Genomic DNA, 15,723 nt, shown 5'->3' with positions numbered 1-15,723 from the left:
TTTTTTTTTTTTTTTTTTTTTTTTTAACGTAAAGGCACCCCAAAAGGCGTCGGCGCGATTATTCATTGCGCACGTGATGATTTATGCATGCCATATTTCCTCTGCAATGCAGTGATTTGATTATTTCCTAGCTGATGATGATGATGATGATGATTAAAGAGCGAACGAGGATGATAGGTGAATATATATGGGAATGAAGTACGTGTACCGTAGAAAGCTATGATATATACAGTAGACCTCGTAAGGTTTAATCGAAATTAAATGCGACACCCTGTATATTGTCCGATCGATTGTCTATGACCACGAGTCATCGTTATGGTTAATTACTGTATAAGTATATATTGTATGACGTAGGACCATGTATAGGAATTTGTAATATTAACATATATCGACACCCGGTGCCCTATTAGGGGTGGGTTCGGGCCAAGACGGGCTTGGTGGGGGTAATTATAAAATTAGTCGAGGGTGGAAATAATTTTTTTTTAATTCTTCTGACGTTATTATTTTACTTAAGGGTGTCACCCCTGTCCTTACCCCAACTTACCCCCCTGTGTCTGTACAACCCCCCGGCACTTTGTATGCGTGTGGGCGAGATGGAAGAATTTCGAAGGAAACGGATATTTATGATTTTGTAAGGGGGTGGGAGGGGGGAGGGAGGGGTTGAAAATTGTAAGCTTAAATTTTAGGGGGTGTTGGGTGACTTTTTTTTTTCAAGGACGCTGGTTTCGTCCTTAACGACGCTGGTCGTCCTTTCACTTTGTATCGCATATCTTAGCTCGCTGTAATTCTTTATATGAGTGTAAAAATTTTGAAAATTTCTATTCTCCAAATTTTATACAAGGCTCCGGTTGTTCGGTCTTCTGGAGATTTTTGAGGTCTTTTATTTTTTTTTCGAGACTTCGTATACTCTCTTTTATATACGTGAGTATTGTGTATACAGTGAGTGAGGGGATGACGGAACGTGGTTTCCCTGTTCACGTTCTGCACGCTGTTAGATATGCGGACGGTGATTTTAATCAGCGGTATCATCTTCTCACGTGAGGGCAGGAGAGATTAAGTCAGAGAATCTGGCCGACAGGGACGTTATACATAAATAATGGACACACCCTGTATACTTTAAAGTAACGTAGTGATCCCGTAAAAGACACTATACCGACGAGTAGCCGCGGCCTAAATGACGTATTAAAAGAAAGATAAAAAAAAAAGTAACAGTATACGTAACCATAATTAATTACTAGAGACCGTCACTGACATATTTTTAATTTTTCTTTTTTTTTTTTAACTTAGGACATTGATATTTTGCAAAATTTACCCTTTATTACTTTTTGGATATTTTTCCAATTTTTCGTACCTGTTGCATGTGGAAGTTTCTTTATTTACTGGATGTTTCTGTAGAAAAAATAATATTTACTCCGACAATGCGTGAGTAATCCACACGTCATTGTTTAAGATCTTACACGCATGTATGTAGCAATAGTGGTGTATGTATTCGCTTGAAAATCCATATGGGTATTTATTGCCTGTAAAAAAAAAAATTATTTATAACAATTGCATTCTTCGCTGTGGATTGTTTTTTGAGAGAATTACCTCTTTTTTTTTTCTTTAATATCTATTCCATCCAGAGCTTCGTAACGCTTCGATGAAATTTTGTGGAGGTTGAAACTATTTGGAAAAGACATGGGTTTTTCTTTAATTCTCTGTAGCGCGACTGATAATTACGTGGGCGGCAGGAATGTTGTAAACAATTAGAATGAGGTTCGATATTAATTAATGTAATAACCTTCTTGCGTACCTCTCGACGTAAAATTATTGGTAGTGTAAAAATTCTTTACCGTGCAAGCGTGATATATATAATGTAGGCATCACGACTACTGTATGTACATATCCAGCAGACCTAGTCTATTTTTATAAAGGTACGTTCACACGTTACTTGGAATTTCACGACTGGTCAATAATTCGACGTGATTCTGACGTATAACCTCAAAATGTATATTTTTTATCTATCTCTAAACTTGCTGTCATCGGTTTGTCATTTCTCTCTTTACACGACAGTGACGTGTTTGCGACCTGTGAAAAATTTACTTACTTCTGTCAATTTATCGTCCTGATTGCAATTTAATTGCAGTCCGCGAAACATTTTTTGTACTCATCGAAGACTCTTATTCTATGTACTTTGGATAGTGGTCATAACGGAGAAACGGCCACTTTAAGCATCCATGCACACGTACTTGACAATCAAGTCAATTCGTTTTTTATCGCTCACTCTTATAAAAAGATTTTAAAAACTGTAATGGGCTCTTAACGTGTTTATGTGAGAATAAAAAGCAATACTCCGTGTAGACATTAATTGCGTATCTGATTTGGCATTTTCCTCAATTACGTGTAAAAAGTTTGGTAACGTTGTAATTACGTGATTGTCCAGGTAGATTACGGCTTTCAGAGACAAAGTATTGTACGTCTAATAGTCACGAAAGGTTGTATACGTAGATTTAACGTTTGCTCCGTATAATCAGGGCAACGGTTGTAAATTAAATATAGATACACTCGACTGCCATTTTTAATTTTCAGGGATACTCGCCTTTGTCGGTAAGTACGAAACCGTAATATGCGAACAAAGATAAATTAGGGAGATTGCCAACGAGCCGACTTTCATGGCCGAGTTATTCGTAACCACCAAACGAATTCCCGCACTTTTATCACAATGTAGTATTTTCGGATAAACTTGTGTTCCACACCGTATCACATATTTTTCGTAACACTGTGATAAAACTCGGTCGGTAAACTATTTAACAACTGCCATGCGCAGTCGGTAACTGAACGTGCGAATAGATATACTAATACACGCTTTTAAAGGTTCCTGCAAATTTCGCCATTTGGCGCTGTTAACTGGCAGAATTCTAAAAATTTATTCAGGGTAAATAAATTGTACTATCCACTTTCAATAAAGTGCGACGGCTGGAATAAATCGTTTGAATATGTAGATATATATATTATATAATCGTACTACAGTAGACTTATTAAAAGTACATCTCCTCAATGTCACGGCTAGATATAAAATTCTGAGGAGGGATGCATGAAGTAATGATTTTCTTACGCGTACATAGTGGCAGTGTTATACGAAGCCAATGACGGTTGAACGGTTATAAAATGAGGAAAGAGAGAAAAATAAATTACATGATGTAATTATCTTGAAAGGCCACGGTAAAAATAATTATTGTCACTAGGGACACGGATGTACAATACTTATTACCACAAATTACTCTGCATATGATTGTCAATACATACGTTGAATACATATTAATTTCTTACGCTAATCTCTACTTCGTTTATAACAAAAATAATTGCTTAGATCACTTTAAGGCTTTTCCTATTTATAACGTAGCACATCTCTCTAAATTTACTTAGCTCAACTAACGAATGCCTGCTTTCGTTACAAGATATATAATGTTCACGTTGGCCATCAGATAATGCACTATCATCGTTACAAGTATATTTTCTTCTGATAGAGCAGTATTAAAAATTACGCGAACGGTGGACTCTTAAGACGCGAATAATATATAATAATTATTAATTCTGAACTGATTTATCGAATTAAATGGTCTTAGCCCATGCGGCCAGAACAAATGATTCTATCTCGCACTCATTGATACCTCGAACAATTCTGAAGAGTCCATTCTCGCCCCAGCTGTAGCCCCAGGAGTTAGCAGCGAGCTAAAATAATAAAATATGAATTATTGAAGAAAGATAAGGTAAAAAAATCACTAAAATTATACCTTACGATCCTCGTTATTGATAATTTGATTTATCGATCGTTACTCACCCAATATTTAACACGACCACCATTTCTTGATACATCTTCACCCCAACCAATTATTCTTACCGAGTGATAACCAGAGGGATAACGTTCAGCGATTGTAGAATGTCTATAGATACCACTCTTGTAGATAAAGAAATCTTGATAGACCCTCATGGTGGCTGAAAGTGATGGGTTGAAATTTTTAAAAATCTCTTCATGTCAAACATACATTTACTCAAAGAAGCAAAGGAGCGTTCAGCTTTATATTTTTAAATACAAAATCTTACTAACCTTGTACTGGTCCAGATTCCATAATCTCCTGCATGATATCAGTTTCATTTCCAAGACGATAAGCTGGACCAACTTTGTACATCTCTTTTCTGAATGGATTCATGGGAGCCCGACAACCTGCCTGCTGGAGATTACCCTTCTTGCGGATTCTGCACTTGTCGTCTTGTCCGATCCAGGGATAACAATCTTCATCCACCAAACTAAAATTTTATCAAATTAATAATAAAGCCGTGATCTATAAATGTCAATCAAACTGGATTGGGAGATGAATCATCTTTAATAATCACCCGAATTTTCGGGTGAAAAGCCAAGCCCTGTCCAAGTATCCACCCTTGCAACCTTGCTGTCCTCTATTGTTACAGGAGAGAAGATGCTGCGGACTTAATTTCACTTGTTCCGCTCCTTTGCTCATGATAAAATATCTGTCCGATGCCACGTCGACGGTCGAGATTGCCCAGGATGCTGCGCACCACCCTTGATCACGAATCTCAGAAATATCGCCTGGCCATTTTTCCCTGGCATCGAATGCCCTGGGCAGCGTCAGAGGATTGTACATCTTCGCCACAGGATTCATTTTGTAAACCTAAAATTCACGATTAGATAATTCACCAGAATAACTGTGCACAGTGTTAAAAGTTACACTTACGGATTTAGATGGATTAAGGGTACCCAGTCTGAGCTGTACACCCTCGGCCAAAGTTTTACCCCAGAATTGAGAATAATTCTTAGCATCCCAACCAAGGAAAGGTGCCTTATTATTTATATCACCAATTAGATCATTATCGATAAGGCAACGTTTATTCGTCTCGCATCCTCTCTCGAGTAATCCATTAATGCATTTGCTGAAAGATATAAAAAGTGCTTTGAAATTTTTTACCAAAAATATCAACGATATCTTTTTATAGGAAAAAAAAATCAATTTACCATTTATTACAATTATAGTCGTTGTAGCTACAATCTGAAAAAAAGAAGAAACAAAGAAACGATATTCTCTCCATCGATTACACAGAGCCTTAAATGAATTTATTTAATATTAATTTACCTCTTATCTCCTGCGGAGGTTCTATTCCTTTACAGTGACTCCAATAATCAGGGCAACAATCCCCAGTCTCTCTTGTTCTGTTGCAAAAATCATCGCAGTAACAAAACGTAGTGAGTATCGGTGCGCTGCACTCGTCTCGTCTTCCGACGCAGCATCTTCCAGCAGGATATCTTGTTCTGCAATAAGGGCCTGGTGGTAAATCACTGTAATCAGGAACGGCCCGTGACGAAGATGGCAGTGAGATAAGGACCACTGTGAAAATTGCCAAAGCAAATGGCAGATAAGTCGTGCGGCGCATTCTGAAAAAATAAACGAAGAAATAACGATAAGACGGAACTCAAAGTATTTAATACTCAAAGATATTTCCGTCATCCGTAGATAAACCGTAGATAAACAGTATATATATGCCATGATTTTTCAATTCACAGTCACAAGGCGACTCCGGCTACCGATACAGATAACGTTCTCGCTTTCTGGTTCCCTTTGGGTCGCCACCCTGCTCAGAGGCTGCGCTCTCGATTTGATTCGTATAGTTATGTCAAGGCTCTCGTAAGATTTCGTTATTGTTTAGTTGAGGTCGAGGTGCTCGAATCTGCCGTGGAGAGATAGTCTCGACGTACCGAGTTGCCCGGCAGAGGAGAGTACCCGATGGAGACGTCTCCACAGACCGGCAGGAGCCCGGGTGAGATACCGGCGCCCCGCTGGAGATGGGCAAAGGGCTGTAGAGCGGGCGGAGGGAGTTTTGATATGGTTAAGGGCAGGAGAGGAACCTCTTGCCCGAGTTAAGGACGTGGTGCCCAGCTGTCGCCCGATGCCTTGGGGAAGCGTAGAAGTAACGCACCGATTCGCTAAGGAATGCTCTCGATTAGGTTTAAAGGGACGACTCGAGGGAAGAGAAGTTATTGGCTATAAGGAATTCGACCAATCAGATGATCAGAATTATTAGTTCTCGAATTTGGCTATTTTGTCAAAGCAGTCTGTCTCGGGGCACCGACCGAGGTGTCACGAGGGACATCGCGCTCCCGTGCTATTTGTTGATAGTTTTTCTTGCCGTGTTTCGCTACGGTATAGCAAGTTCTCGATTCGTACAGTTGTCGCGTTGTTCTCGCGATATCCAGGCAATTCTATGAATTCCTGTGAGTGTTCCGGAGGTGTATCGTATAGTTCTCGCGTTGTTCTCGCGATATCCAGGCAATTCTATGAATTCCTGTGAGTGTTCCGGAGGTGTAGTGCAGTGCTTTAGTGCAGTGCTCCCCAGAGTGTCCTTTGGATGCAGTTCACGGCCTCCACGGATTAGCTGCCCCAGCTCCGGTGAGTCTCCCAATTTATTAATTGGTGAAGGGATCTCGATAGATAGTTAAGATTCGTTCTGATACGTTCTCGGTTCGTCGCTCTCTGTCTCTCGCACTATTTGCCGGACTCTTACTCCGACCCTCTCTACCTCAAACCTAGCAGCTTGAGCGGCCGTGCATTTCCGTAACCGTCCGCTCCCGTTCGTGTATCCAGTTGCGTTTGCTGATTTTACGCGACCCCAAAGAAAACTTAAAACCTATGGTTGCGTTTCACGATTTTACGCGTCCCCAAAAATCTACAGGATCCGTCAAATTATCGCATTATCTGATAGGTTCCGTCAGAGCTCTCGTTTTGGCGGAGTTGGGCCCGTTCCACCCCAACTCCAGGTCATACCGGCTCGTCAGTTCCCAGTGAAAAAGAATTGGCTGGCGCCGCCTGGCTTGTGGATACATAAGCTAAGGGTGGTCGGCCGAAGGTAACGTAGGTCAATTCTCGAATTTTTCGTTATCGGTGTCGAGTTAAGAGAGAATACGTTAAAATACATATACATAATGGTACTTCTGCCCAACGTATGATTCATGGCAATACCATTGCACACGATCCAAAATTAGCATAGAACATTAACATTCGATCATAACCAACCCTGAAAGTAAAGTGCAGTGTGTACACACCATAAAAATAGAGTCAGTCATAAACGATACTAATTTTGAATCTCTAGAGCTGTATAGATATACATACCAAAAGCGTACTTGTGCATATCCGGTATAGTTTAATAATGGCAACGTCGTATATCCTAACGTAGACAGAGGCATTCAAATTATAGTGTAAAAAAAAAGGAAAAAACGAAAGCGTGTAAATCGTCGTACGTGTGCACTATTATTTCCGGTTTCTGAGAAATCTAGAATAGTACTCATAATAAAAGTGAAAATTAGTCATGGGGAAGTAAAAGAAAGGCTACTGGCGTTAAATCTATTTTTGCGATTGGACAAAGAGTTCGATATTCAAATATGGCGTCGAAACAGCTGTCAAGTTACGCCATACATCGAAAAGCACTTTTCAACTAGTTTCGTCTTTCGTTTTGCTATCATCTGATCATCAGATTCACACGTCATGCCCGAAGATGTAAGAAAAAGAAAATGACAGCAACAGATCGAAAATACACATGCTAGAACCAGCGAAAGAGACCAACTGTTGGCCAACGGCCAGTAGAAATGGCAATGCTCTGATAAGTGGCCTGGTGCATCAATAATAACAGAAGATTCGTAATGACACGACTTTGTGAACGTTTATTTACACTGAAATCGCGCGGCACTGCGCGTGAGGATTTACGTGGAGAATTTCGTATGCACGCGGCAGAAATATCACTACGTCAGTTCGGTAACAGTTGGCAGCCATGGTCGTGCGATTTCGTCAAGCAGTGACCACCTGGTCGAGTCAACTTATCTATTTAGTAACAGAACAAGAGGAACGAAGCCAAAGGTTCGACCATTAAGAAATTGGGATACGAGGTACGATAAATAAAGATTCGAGTTTGACAAATTTCTTATTTCTAGGTTAAATCGCAATGTGTCATTAATTCTTGAATATTTGAAACCGAAGTACGAGGGCATTCGATAGGTATGTTCTCGTTGCCTAGACTTTCTGCACTTTTCAAAAAGTCGAAATTCTTATCGGATGATGTTATTAAGTAACCAATGAGAATCTGCACTTTTTGAAAAGTCTGGCTAACGAGAACTGATCTATCGTGTGCATCTTGACCGAACATACAGAAAATTACTCTTGACATTTACCGGATAACAGATGACGTAAAAAGCACAAATATGTGGGCATTATTTGTTATTAAGAGGATTTAATCGGAATCACAAGTGTATACGAGAGTTAACCATGTGAGACATAGTGCAGACTTTTAAGGTATCAGTTTATAGATGGAGTTTAGGGACTCGTTAGTTCTGCAGATGGTAAACTAAATTTTCTCCTTGTCGTGTCACAATCTAGATGATCGATCCCCATTACAATATTGATGAAATCTACCAGACTGGAACGTCCGTTATTGTTTCCAAGAGGTCGAACAATTCCTTACGCAATGACCAGCCATAACTAGCTACGATTTTTTTTCATTTGAATTCCGCCGACATAGAGACGATTCTCTCAGTCTATAATTTTTCTTATATTTTTTCTTTTCTCTCTCTCTCTCTCTCTCTCTCTCTCTCTCTCTCTCTCTCTCTTTCTCTTTCTCTCTCTGTCTCTTTGTAATAATTCCATTGACGCTGTTCAATTAATGCAAATACGTGGACACACTGTAACTGGGACGGCTACTTAACCTTATATCGTGCCACTGTTCTAAGTCCCATAAAGTCATTTCGTTTCGTTAAAACGACCATTTTGCGTATGACGTGTCAGGCAATAAACGTTAATTTGCGCAGACACGTCGAAAGGGATATTAATAACGTCAAAAAAGACCCAAAAAAGACTATACACTGTCAGTAAGAACCTTTAACGAGAAATTATGATAATTTTTGGTTATCCCGTTTACGATGACACCGCCCATTACTTACTAGTCAATTTCGTGTCAATTGGTATCGATTGTATGTACGTAAGCTAATTAACATCTCACACACGAGACAATTCAGTGACTTAGAATCTTCCTATGTAGAATCTCGTCCAACGAAAAAATTTCGTCATGACTATTGACTCAAAACGATAAAGCCATTTGTCAACAGTGCGTGAGAACAAACTATGCCGACTTTGACGTAGTAATTTGAAAAGTCGTACTACAAACGTACACGGTGTAACAATCGTGAGAAAAACGATAATACCCTTATCATTGTAAATTTGTATTCTAATATAATTCATTATTTAAAATATCAATTAAGAAAAAAATTCAAAATAATTTCTTTTATCAATCATCACCTACGTTCAAAGAAATATCCGTTATCTAACAAGTCATTTATAATCCCAGTTCAATAAACACTATACGCATATCCGATTTTAAATTCACTCGTGTAATTCATAAATGATTTATACAAATTACGTATTGTATCGACAGTTACGATTAAGCTGTATAACGCGAATAAGAAAACGATGCAATTAATCCAATGTAATTAATGCACCGGCTCGTCTTACGTTTATCAACGATAAAACTGTATCGTTGTTCTTGACCTAGTTTTCTTTCATTAACAGTTCATTGACGTGAAACGCATTGCGATTTCACTGCTACAGTTTAAGAGTACGAATTAGCCATCTTGTCTATTAGCGTCAGTGGCGACGCGGAGCGGCGCGTATCGAAACTATAATATTTCGATTGCGTCATACCCCTCATTGTGATTGTCACGACAGGAAGAAGAAAGACGGACGGAATTTAATTATCGAGGATCTTATTTCGTTTTGAATTATCACCGAAACTTCCATGGTATTATACATAATGCAATTATCAAACGTGCACGACGTCATACATATGAATCTGCCAATGAAAACTATGCAGTCTTTCCCATGACGTAGCTGCTCTCTTGGCTTCTGACAGTTTGCCAAGAAGCTTGATTCATCGCGCGGATACGTTTCTGTCTGAGATTCCATGTACTTATAGGTTATCTTGAAGGCTACGTAGAACGTGAGTACAAAAGGGAGTTTAATTTTGAGTGGATTCAGATTGGACGATCTTGTGGGGAAAAAAAATAGTAATAACTACAATGGGCTATCGTGTTTTTTTTTTGTTTCGTGTAGGATGATTAAAGTCGATGAATATAGCGCGTAAGGAAACTGGTAATTAACTGGTAATTAATGTTCTGTCGATGAAAACGTTACGCCATGAATCGGTCGATGATGATCATCATCGAACAATTTCATGGTCGTATTCTGAGATTTCACTAAATCACTGTATACCTTAATTAATCGATACTGGAATCTGTAATTTTTTTTTTTCTTCTTTAAGTGAATGCGGATGGAAGTTTTCCTAAAGTGTATTTTTAATGTCTACGTGCGAGATACTCTTCCTCGCAGATAAGTCAATGACGGACAACTGATTTCTGTCAAGAGATTGACAATGCGAGTCAAGTGGTTTGAGTTATGACGTCGGTACCACAGGAATGCGATAAGGAAGTTCATATTGCAAAGCCAACAAGGATATTATTACGTTAAAGAGACAGAGTTTAACGTTATAATAAATTGACGTAATAAACTTTTCGAAGGGTAACGTATAATTTTTTTCGACAATTTATGGATTAACGTTATTTCATAAAATATAATTTTTCACTATACAAGAATGGACAGAAAACAAGTGCGCAAGGCTTAGCAATCGCAAAATGTGTCTGGTGAGTGAAAGAACAATTAATCGCCAAAGATTTTTATTTCGAATTAATTTATTAGTTTTATCAATAAATGCATTATCAGTGAATGATCAGCATAGGATTTATAACGTTTTGGCGTGCCCTGTGTGAACTTTCGTCGTCTCTTCACTTATTGAGTACAGTTTATTCTTCAACAGGTTAGGTTATCTTCACCGTCCCAACTGCATGTGCTCAACAGGATGTGCAAGTACAAGCTCAGTCAATATTTTTGAAAATCACACTGCGTAATTTTGCTAAAAATAGAGATGCGGCTTAACGGAGGCAACCAAAGAAGCTCACGCACGTGATGCCCTACATTCCTAACGTATACTATCTTTGTACAAGATACATACGTTCTAAATAAAATCAATCTAGATTTGGTATCAGGAACGAATCGTCGCTTAATTGGCCGCAAGATAAATGAAGATTGCAGACACAAAGAAGCCCGGAAACACCTTATGAAGATATTCATAGGATTTTTTATGATAAAAGATAGATTGTCACATTCTTGTGACACCAGGAGTTTCAATAGAATATACTCTTTCCTGTAGGGATATGATGTACAAAGTTCTTCTGAAATCAGAGATAAGTAAAAACGCAAACTTTCCAGGCAGCCGTACTCGGATGAAAATTGAAATAAAAATTTGTTCAGCAGCCAATTCACAAAGTGTGGCTGTCACGAAATTCCGCATCGAAGCGGAATCCTAATAAGAATCGAGGGCACTGTAAGAATTTAAATATCCCGCGCATACATAATACAGAAAATCGTGGGCCGGGTCAGGTGAAATAATATTACGTTCGGCATCGAACTCCTTGCGAGAAAACACATTAAGGATTCATCAATTTTTAATTTATTTTCAATACTACTATTCTAAAGAATGATTTAATCAATAGAGTGACTATATATAAAGGCCTGCCTGCATACGTCATATGTTACACGTTACGCGTATGGTGATAATGAACGTGCGTAACTTCCGCTTTACACGTATCTGAACAATTAATCGTTTCGCGTAGCTTGACGGGCAAATTTTATTGACAGTCACGCCCTAAGCTCCTGGTAAATATAGCAATGACAGTTTACCGCTGTAGCGTCTCCTGCCAACAGGCATTGGCATTTCTGACCGCACAGGCTGGATTGTATCTATGCAATTATGATATAATATAAAGATATATATAGATTATTTAAATAATTGCGAAATTTCTTTATGAAGAAATCAAATAACGATGATCAATCGTCCATACAAAAAATCGGATCAATTGGTATTTTTGTAAATTTGTATAAATTGACCCATCCCAATACTGTGGTATTTTTTTTCAAAGTTTAAAGCGACTGTGATAATTTTTAAAATCAAGCCTTGAACTATTCACGGTGTCTGCTTGACAGATATTTGAAGCTTATCGAGATATCCTCTTTTGACATTGACCGTAGACTATTGCATCTGACACAGAGGGACAAACGCTGCATTTTACATTAATGACTCGCAGTCACGTACCAGAATACGGCTACTTGACTTTACTGATTTGCGAGTAAATACTGTGTAGGGATTTTTATAAACTTGTGAAAAACCCCTTAAGAATCGATGCGAGTTTTCACGGAGACGGAATTTTGATGAGTTTGCGAACGCGGCGAGTAACGCGTCTGACGTTTCTCGCGCGGCACTAAATTTCTATCTTGTCTAACCTGTTTGTGTATTTTAACTTTGTGAAATGATTAAGTGCAAAATGAAATTCGAAGATTATTAATAAACAGTGGAGTTGTCTAGGATTTTACTGTCGCAGCCTTCTGCGATAAAAATTTCTTCTCACGCCCACCAGGAAGTCTTGATATATTTTTACACATTTTCAAATTCTACGCCATTGCTATACGAGTAGACCGCAATCCTAATTCTTAGCTGTTTGAATTTACTGTTGTACCGTTGTTGTCTTACTAGATCTTGTGGCTTGTCACAATTGCAGAGAATGCTGTTTGACGGGATTTTAAAAAAATTATTATTATTTCACAAAAATATTTCAAGGATTTGATGATGGCTGCCAATCCGGAATTTACTGTGGAATTCGTGGGCTTCGATAAAATCGTAGCGCGAGTCATTCCTCTCGGTATGAAATTTGATAGCGTAACAGGAAACTTATGGAAAGTCATGCCGATCGTCAAGGTTAGAATTTTACTATATCCAATTGTCTACGTTTTAATACAATTGTTTCAGGCGAATATGATTCCATGACATTGGTAATTTTAAACAATCCTCGAATTGCATTGTGCAATTATGCGAATTCGTGCATACGTAGATTGTAAGAATTAACGAAGGTATCAGTGACTACCTAATAAATTCATACGGATTGGCCAGTTCCTCGATGTATTCGAATTTGGCGCCAAGGTTATTTTCATAAACTTCCCTTCCAGGAATTTCCGTCATTTTGACAAGAGTCTGAAGGCAATTTGAGTGAACGTAAAAATTTAATGAACCAAAAATATAATCAAGATATTCTCCTCGCTCGTTTTTGTTTTATTATGATAAATTAAAACAGCCATTATGATAGCGCTTATCAGAAATCAGTTCCATCAGTCTCTATGTACTATTTATTAATAGATTGATATGAATCATGCAACAAATTTTAATTATTACAGTTTTATCTTTCAATTCCACCTTTGAACGTATACACATAATGTATAAGACGTACAAGTGATACGTAAATTCTAAAATCTCTATTACCAATATAGGTCGTCACGCTGCTTAATCTCATATCACTATTTGCCGTAATTCCTACAATTTCGCAGAGCAGTCACAATAGTGATATTAAAAATATATATATATATGTTATATTATTCCCATTAAAAAAAAAACCAGACTGTTCCAATGTAACAAAAAAAAAATTTCTTTTATCAAACCCATTATTCCGCTATCACATACTTTTCGAAAAGATTTCAATTATTTTGGCACGAATCCTCAGCAAGGAATCACAACGTTATTTTTATACATTGCCAAGAATCGTTTCGCAGTAGCCAAAGTGGACCACACGAATCGAATAAAAAAGAAGTCTTTGATCTCTTCTGCTTAGGAAATCTCAAGTCGTTGCCCCATTACTCTCGACGACCGTAAGCATAGAAATAATCTCGCAAAACTGTCATCCCGAGGCACCTCTAAAAATATATTTTTATTTCACAATACTCAAGATTGGCAAAAAAAAAATTTCAAATTTCAGTCTTGCCTCACAAAGTGCAGTCTCAAAATAAAAGACAGACGTTACTCACGTAACACCTTCCTGCTGTGATCCAGTCAAATTGTTTTTCTTCACTAAAGAAAATTATTGCACGAATCGGGAAAAAGTTGTTTCAACGATAATCTATTTCATAAATTCAATGTTGAATTTATATGAAAATTTGCTCGTTCGTCATGTGCTGTGTATTGTCACTCGATTGAAATGATTAACTAAGAGAATCGGTGCTTGCCGCTCGAAAGCGCGAGCCTCACTGACTCACGGAGACGGAGGTAAACGCAAGCTAAACTAAGTCTCGGTATCACAATTCGGTTTTGACCACTCGGCGCTCAGGCCTACGATTTATATATATATATATATATATATATATGCGTGTAGTAAAAGATGCCAAAGTTTCCTAATGATAATAATTCAATGTCACTTTATTATTAAATTTTCGAAATTTCATTTACTATAAAAATACTTCTCTTTGAAGATTACGTTATGATCTTAGTACGTTAAACTATTTTATCTTTATACTTCTTAACGGTCCTGGCGAACGTGCCTTGCAAATTCCTTGCAGAATAAGAATCACCTGCTCACGTTACGAAGTCTCTATCTGTCCCTGGATGACGATGATTCTAGCCGAACCGGTATCAAGTGAGGATAATGACGTCATGAGAATCAATGCAATGCTTATCGATCACTGTGATAATTAGAAATCATTAGGCGAATGGAAATCATTGATCAGAGGGATATCGGGATTAGGTATCGATGATGCAACTTTTTGTACACTCTCTATAAGTTGATGATTTTTTTTTTAAGGGGGGATAATGATTAAAATCGGCAGATGGATCGGAATAGATGCCATTTATCGTATTTTTAATAAATGTGTAACCTCTGCCATTTTCAAGCAACGATCTTGTCTTTTTTCTCTCTTTCTCTTTACGGTATTACTGGTATGCATTGAAAACTCGCGCTTCGCAATTCGCGGTCGTAAAGTTATTATTTTTAGCGAGAAATCACGTCGACTTCATTACGGTCGGAAGTCATCGATTATAAGCGTGGCGCAAAAACATAATTGTTTTCTTGAGAATATTTCGATAGGGGGATAATTTGTAAAGAGTATTTTTCATGCCTATCGGTTATTGCAAAATTAGATTTTTCTTTTCTTCGACCTTACTCCGTAAAATATTCAAATTTTTTTAGCTTTTCGCGTATAAAAAAAAAGGTCACGTGACTCTCGAGCAGGTTAGGTATATCTTGATCTTTATGACTACGCAAGATCGCGTGAAGTGTACTAAAGAAAATTTCGAAAAATTGAGTTCAACGATATTTTTAAGAAATTCTCATGCGCGAGACGCAATAACGAAAAAATGTGCAGCTCTCGTTACTAAAAACAAATGGATAAATATAAATCATTAGCACTCGCAGGATTGCGCGAAAACATCGTTCTTTTTTAAACGTGACGAATCAAGTAGTTCGTTCCGAACTCGGTTATTTCGGTTCACGGAATTTCGCAATGTGCGCCAATGGCGAATTTCCAAAAATTCTTCACAATGTTATATGGTCAATTAATTTTGACAGTTATATAATGAGAAGGAAAAAAAGAAAAAAAAACGGGCTCGTCCGGGATTTGAACCCGGGACCTCTCGCACCCTAAGCGAGAATCATCCCCCTAGACCAACGAGCCACTCACAGTCTCTTTCCGTCCGCGGGAAGAGAAGGATCGTTACGTACAGTGCCGCGATATTTTACTATTATTTTGCGAATAAAGTGCTGTG

At 38.0% G+C, this 15,723-nt stretch overlaps 1 protein-coding gene, 2 long non-coding RNA genes and 1 other non-coding gene across 11 annotated transcripts; 2 read left to right on the top strand and 2 right to left on the bottom strand.

The window, feature by feature from the left end:
* Positions 1 to 2,968: 2,968 nt before the first annotated feature.
* On the bottom strand, positions 2,969 to 14,241 carry LOC107273805 (tubulointerstitial nephritis antigen-like). The gene is made up of 8 exons (XM_015752330.2): positions 13,995 to 14,241; positions 5,130 to 5,428; positions 5,012 to 5,045; positions 4,734 to 4,929; positions 4,375 to 4,670; positions 4,088 to 4,287; positions 3,821 to 3,975; positions 2,969 to 3,711 (listed from the first exon to the last, which is right to left on the bottom strand). Exons 2-8 carry the CDS (start codon positions 5,425 to 5,427, stop codon positions 3,592 to 3,594), a joined length of 1,299 nt encoding a protein of 432 aa, XP_015607816.1. The 5' UTR covers position 5,428; positions 13,995 to 14,241; the 3' UTR covers positions 2,969 to 3,591.
* On the top strand, positions 6,571 to 11,054 carry LOC107273806. 8 transcript variants are annotated; one of them, XR_003061630.1, is made up of 5 exons: positions 6,571 to 10,029; positions 10,143 to 10,181; positions 10,351 to 10,607; positions 10,680 to 10,729; positions 10,903 to 11,054. It is a non-coding gene; the product is annotated as an uncharacterized LOC107273806 (long non-coding RNA). The 8 variants fall into 8 exon arrangements; XR_003061628.1 differs by having other exon boundaries at positions 6,571 to 7,901; positions 7,976 to 10,607; XR_003061624.1 differs by having other exon boundaries at positions 6,571 to 8,333; positions 8,418 to 10,607.
* LOC112495258 lies at positions 11,057 to 13,586 on the top strand. The gene is made up of 2 exons (XR_003061631.1): positions 11,057 to 12,841; positions 12,949 to 13,586. It is a non-coding gene; the product is annotated as an uncharacterized LOC112495258 (long non-coding RNA).
* Positions 14,242 to 15,560: 1,319 nt separating the features above from the next.
* Trnap-agg lies at positions 15,561 to 15,632 on the bottom strand. Its single transcript has one exon. It is a non-coding gene; the product is annotated as a tRNA-Pro (tRNA).
* Positions 15,633 to 15,723: the final 91 nt, after the last annotated feature.

This window comes from Cephus cinctus, unplaced genomic scaffold (genome assembly GCF_000341935.2).
Source record: "Cephus cinctus unplaced genomic scaffold, Ccin1 Ccin1_scaffold1843, whole genome shotgun sequence".
Classification (NCBI taxonomy): domain Eukaryota; kingdom Metazoa; phylum Arthropoda; class Insecta; order Hymenoptera; family Cephidae; genus Cephus; species Cephus cinctus.
Note: the sequence above shows the minus strand (reverse complement) of the source record. Positions and strands in the feature narration are given on the sequence as shown.

Excerpts from the sequence above, each read along its gene's own strand:
- LOC107273805 (XM_015752330.2), bottom strand. The coding sequence starts at position 5,427 with ATGCGCCGCACGACTTATCTGCCATTTGCTTTGGCAATTTTCACAGTG. Across the intron at positions 4,671-4,733 it reads CCCTTAATCCATCTAAATCC|GTTTACAAAATGAATCCTGT; the intron begins GTAAGTGTAACT and ends CGTGAATTTTAG. Across the intron at positions 4,288-4,374 it reads CTTTTCACCCGAAAATTCGG|TTTGGTGGATGAAGATTGTT; the intron begins GTGATTATTAAA and ends ATAAAATTTTAG.